At 38.6% G+C, this 4,460-nt stretch overlaps 2 protein-coding genes across 4 annotated transcripts in view; one reads left to right on the forward strand and one right to left on the reverse strand.

The window, feature by feature from the left end:
- The window catches only part of LOC107156063 (protein BEX1-like), a 133,399-nt gene that overhangs the window by 96,628 nt on the left and 32,311 nt on the right, over positions 1–4,460 (reverse strand). For both annotated transcript variants that reach the window (XM_015502111.2, XM_048797290.1), the window contains exon 4: positions 1,510–1,519. Coding sequence is in view for 1 of the 2 variants with exons in the window: in XM_048797290.1 (XP_048653247.1) it covers positions 1,510–1,519 (10 nt within the window). In the remaining variant the exon portion in view is untranslated. The remainder of the gene's footprint in view (positions 1–1,509; positions 1,520–4,460) is intronic.
- Positions 1–4,460, forward strand: part of Bex3 (brain expressed X-linked 3) — a 163,777-nt gene that overhangs the window by 19,791 nt on the left and 139,526 nt on the right. The window lies entirely within an intron of this gene.

Below are 4,460 nucleotides of genomic sequence, written 5' to 3' on the forward strand. Positions count from 1 at the left end.
CCATTATTTTTTTTATGAATTTATGTATTTTTAAAACATACTCTATCAAGAAGTCATTAAATATCTGAATTTTAAAAAGAAGAGCTTTCCGTGTCAATTATGTATCTATACATCACATAATTTAGGACAACAAGATTGTACTCATGATATCAAATTTTCTGGCAGGTAACTAAATAAAGTGAAAGTGTGGAGGTTTTTTATTTTTGTCCTGCAATACAGAAACAACACCAGAGTGCATAAAAAATGTAATTGGGGGCTGGGGTTATGGCTCAGTGGTAGAGCACTTGCCTAGCATCTACGAGGCCCTGGGTTTGAGCCTCGGCACCACATAAAAATAAATATATAAAATAAAGGTATTTTGTTCAACTACATAAATATTTTAAACAAAATAAAATAAAATAATAAATATTTTAAAAAATGTAAATGGGTACAAAATTCAGTTATGACTTTTAAAATTCCAAATGAATAATTTATCGTATTTAGCTGGTATAAAAACTGCTTCTTTTATAAAAGGAAGAAGGTTGAACAAAAGGAACAAGCTTTGATTTTTGCTTTAAAAGGGTCAAGAAGCACTTACTTTTTGAGTTCCTATAGGAGTATTATCTCAACATCACCACTTGATGATGATGGTGATGATAGTGACAATAATGATTATTTACAATATAACATTCTTTTGTGGTCTATTATATGCCTGACATTTCATTTAGTTTACTGCATTTACTTTCTACAACCCAGTCTCATTTCATATATAAATATAACTAATTTTATAGATAAATGAACCAATCTCACGGTACACTTCTTATTGGCAGAAAATCCAATTCTAGCTGGTGCTTTCCCATTATACTGGGTCTACCCTTTTAAATAATGGATTATTTTCAAGTCTTGGCAAATGGTTATTTCAAAATTTCACAGTATGTATGTAACCTGTGCCCAAAAAACCCTTTGAGTGTTCATTCAACAGCCACCCTTGGCCATGATGATAATGATGACAATAGCAATGATGGTGGCAGAGAAGAAATTTCGTGTTTAATCTTATATCTTGGGACAATTCAAAGGGCCTGGTCTCCAAGAAAGGAGGTGTCCCCCCCAAGAAAGAGGATGATTGATTTATATAGAAGGTCACATACCATTAGAGAGAAGAACCCAAACAAAAAACCAGGTTTATGTGGCTCTAAAGTCATATACTTTATCAATTTGCCCTCCTAAACCCAAGGATTTGAATTTTGTCTTCACCTTATTGCCCATTCAATATTTTAGGATGTCAGAAATATGCTAATGTTTCCTCAGATAACAGACTTAAGGAGCAAAGCTTTATTACATTGCTTCCTTCACCATGGATGCCTTAAGAAGTATCTTTACACCAGCTCACAGTCTGACTGCCTTCATCTCCAAGTCAAGGGCTGGGTTTACAGTGCACATGTGTTTTCAGACAGGGGGTGACACCTCTCTTCTCCCAAGTTGCAGGACCACATGCCTTTGTGAGCTCCCTTTACCTGGGGTCTCCTGTACTCCTGGGCCTGGGCTGACTCAGACACCAGATGCTCTGTGCCAAGCAGACACAGAGCTAAGTCATCACAGAACCAAGAAAACAGGCCAGGGCATATCCTAGGCCCTTCTGGGAGTCTGGGCAAGGCGGGTGGGAGAGAGATGGGTGAGGTCTTGTCTGCTGGCTAACCTCATTTTGCCCAATTGTTTTGGAGGCGACTTCACTGGACACTGAGGGAGGAGTCAGCCCCCTCTGCTTCAACCCCAATTTACCTGCTCTTATCTGGTGCAGACACCTGCCTGCTCAAAGACTATTGTAAGCATATTTCTAACTTGGAAGCTTTGGGGCCTCCTCCCTTACAAAAAGATCCCCCAAGGAGAAATGGCAAAGGAGGAAAAGGCAGCATGCTCCGACCTCAGTGTGGACCATCCTCCTCCTCCAGTAAGTCTGTTCCTTAAAGCCCAGCCATTGATCCTGGAGGGCCTAATTGCTGCCTCAGTCTGGAGCAGAGAAATCAAAAGCAGACCCAGCCAGGAGAGGAGTGTGGCTTGGGGGATCCCTTCCACAGCCTGCCTGCACCCCTCTCCCCATGAGTTCCAGGGTTGGATGTCTTCTGCCTTATAAAACTGGCACGGTAAGCCCCTGCAATATTACATCATTCCAGCCAGAATTCCATCAGGCTGCCATGACCTTGAAGAATGATCTGGAGACATGAAAAGCTCCATAAATGGTATCATATGGTGAAAAAATTAAAATAACTACCAAGGGTATAGGGTTGGCTCAATTTTGTGAAATGATGCCAATAAGAGAAGTTGGAATTTGTTTCTGATACATTTTGCTCATATGGGAGAAAGGAATTCAAGGCTAAACAAGGAGTTCAGTAAAGAAAAATTCATTTTACATTACATTTCCCCCCCTGGTTTCTTATCTTGTCTTTGTTTGTTAACAGAAATCTGTTAAATTCTATGTATTTATCTGTTGATATTTTTCTTTAAAAATCCTTACTTAAAAAATAAATGTTTGTACAGGATTTCTATTTCCTAAATTTCAGTGAATATTTGCAATATTTTTTTTGTATTTTAGGGTCCATATTTACAATATAAGCAACTATATATACCAACTATATATATCCTCATACTTCATTGTGTATCATAATAACGTGGAGGAGTTTGTTAGCTATGTTATTTTAAAAGCCTTTCTCCAGAGTATAAATCAGTGGGACTTCTATGGGACCAAGAAATCAGCATTTTCAAGATGCTCCATAGCTGACTCTGATGCAGGAGACGATGCAAGATATTTTGGCAAAACATTAGGAGTGCATTCTAATTTCTGCCCTGTTTTTTTCTGAAATTGCTTTTCATAACTCTAAATGAAATCAAAAGCCTTGTAAAAATACTTCAGCAACAGAATTTGGACAAAAATACTGACTCTTAAATAATACTCTGGCTCCTTAGTAATAATGATTTGAAATCAATTAAATATTAAAATATGATATATCAGTTAAACACCCACAAGCATATGAGGGCTATCAGGAGGAAAACACAGTCTGTTCTAATGGCAATATAATCACTAACATTTATAGAGTAGCCATCCTATTTCAAGTATATTTATCACATTCTTAGTGCCTTTGAAATTTTTTGTATTTTCCCCCTAATTTCAACAAAAGATGGAATGGAGGGGAGCTATCCATCAGACACACACACCTTCTTCTTAAAAATATTTTTCCATTTCAGGGGAATAGAATGGAGAGTAGGGGACTGTTCCTTTAGATCTGTTCCCAATATCATGTCCCCCAAATCTCCTGAACTAGTAAGGCAGGCCTGTCCAGAGCCCTCAGGGAGAGATCATCTCACAAGAGGACAAAACCTTACTCCTTGGACTTAAAAGCAACTCTGACTACAGCATGTCTTTCACTCATACTTGTATACCAGTCCAACTTCCAAATGAACACATCACATGAGACTCCTATGGACACAAAGGATCCTGTGATTGACAACAGAAATAGTTGTTTGGCTGAGGATTATGCAAGACATTGACTGCAGCCCCAGCAAGCCTAGAGCAGTCCCACTTATCTTAAGCATTACTATATAGCAGAGATGGGCTTAAGAAGTCAGTGGGAGTTCAACACAGAGGATTCCAGGAAACTTAGTGAGGTTTTGTCACCCAAGGCCTCAGTGCACCAGCAGTGGAGGGGGGCAGCAAAGAGCAAAGGACCCAGCAGAAGGAGCAGCCATGGTCAGTAGGCATAGTGGGACCCAGGGGAAAAGACAGGGGTAAGGCTCAGTGGCAGAGGACTAGCATGAAGTCCCCACATCTGCTTCCTGGACTTGTTTCTGAGTACAGGTTGAGTCAGGTCAGGCCCTCCCTCAAATAATTGGTGTTCTGTATGCATAGGTGGAACAAGGTCCCATCATGCTAAGTTCAGTGTTACTGTATCATTGCTTCCCCACAGCTTCCCTGTAAGGCAAATATTTTCCCCATGAAAAGACTGAGTCTTAAGCAACTGTATCTGTAATGATTGCCAGTTTTATTCCTCTGGCAAAGAAATCCAGAGGTAACTTGAGGTTTACATTTCCTTTTTATAGTTATTTCATCAAGAGTTTAGGTGCCCCCATTGCCCTTACAAGCTAGTTGCAAACTATTTTTGATCAACTATTACTTATTAAAAAAATCTTCAATTCTTTGTGTGTGTGAAAGGTATTCATTAAAAAATACACATAAGCAAAAAGCAAAACAAATACAAAACTTCACACCACACAGAAATAAGCACAGTTAAGTTTGAGATATGTATGTATGTATACACACACACAATTTGGAATTGTATCCTACATATGTGAGCTGATACTAAATATGCTGCTTTGTAACCTGTTACGTTTTTACTGTACATACAGAATGAACATATTTCCATGCATATGTGTGAAACTTTCCAATTGAAAAATAAACCTGGAAAGTAGGTCAAAATCCAAAATCCAAT

This window comes from Marmota marmota, unplaced genomic scaffold (assembly GCF_001458135.2).
Source record: "Marmota marmota marmota unplaced genomic scaffold, marMar, whole genome shotgun sequence".
NCBI classification, from domain to species: Eukaryota; Metazoa; Chordata; class Mammalia; order Rodentia; family Sciuridae; genus Marmota; species Marmota marmota.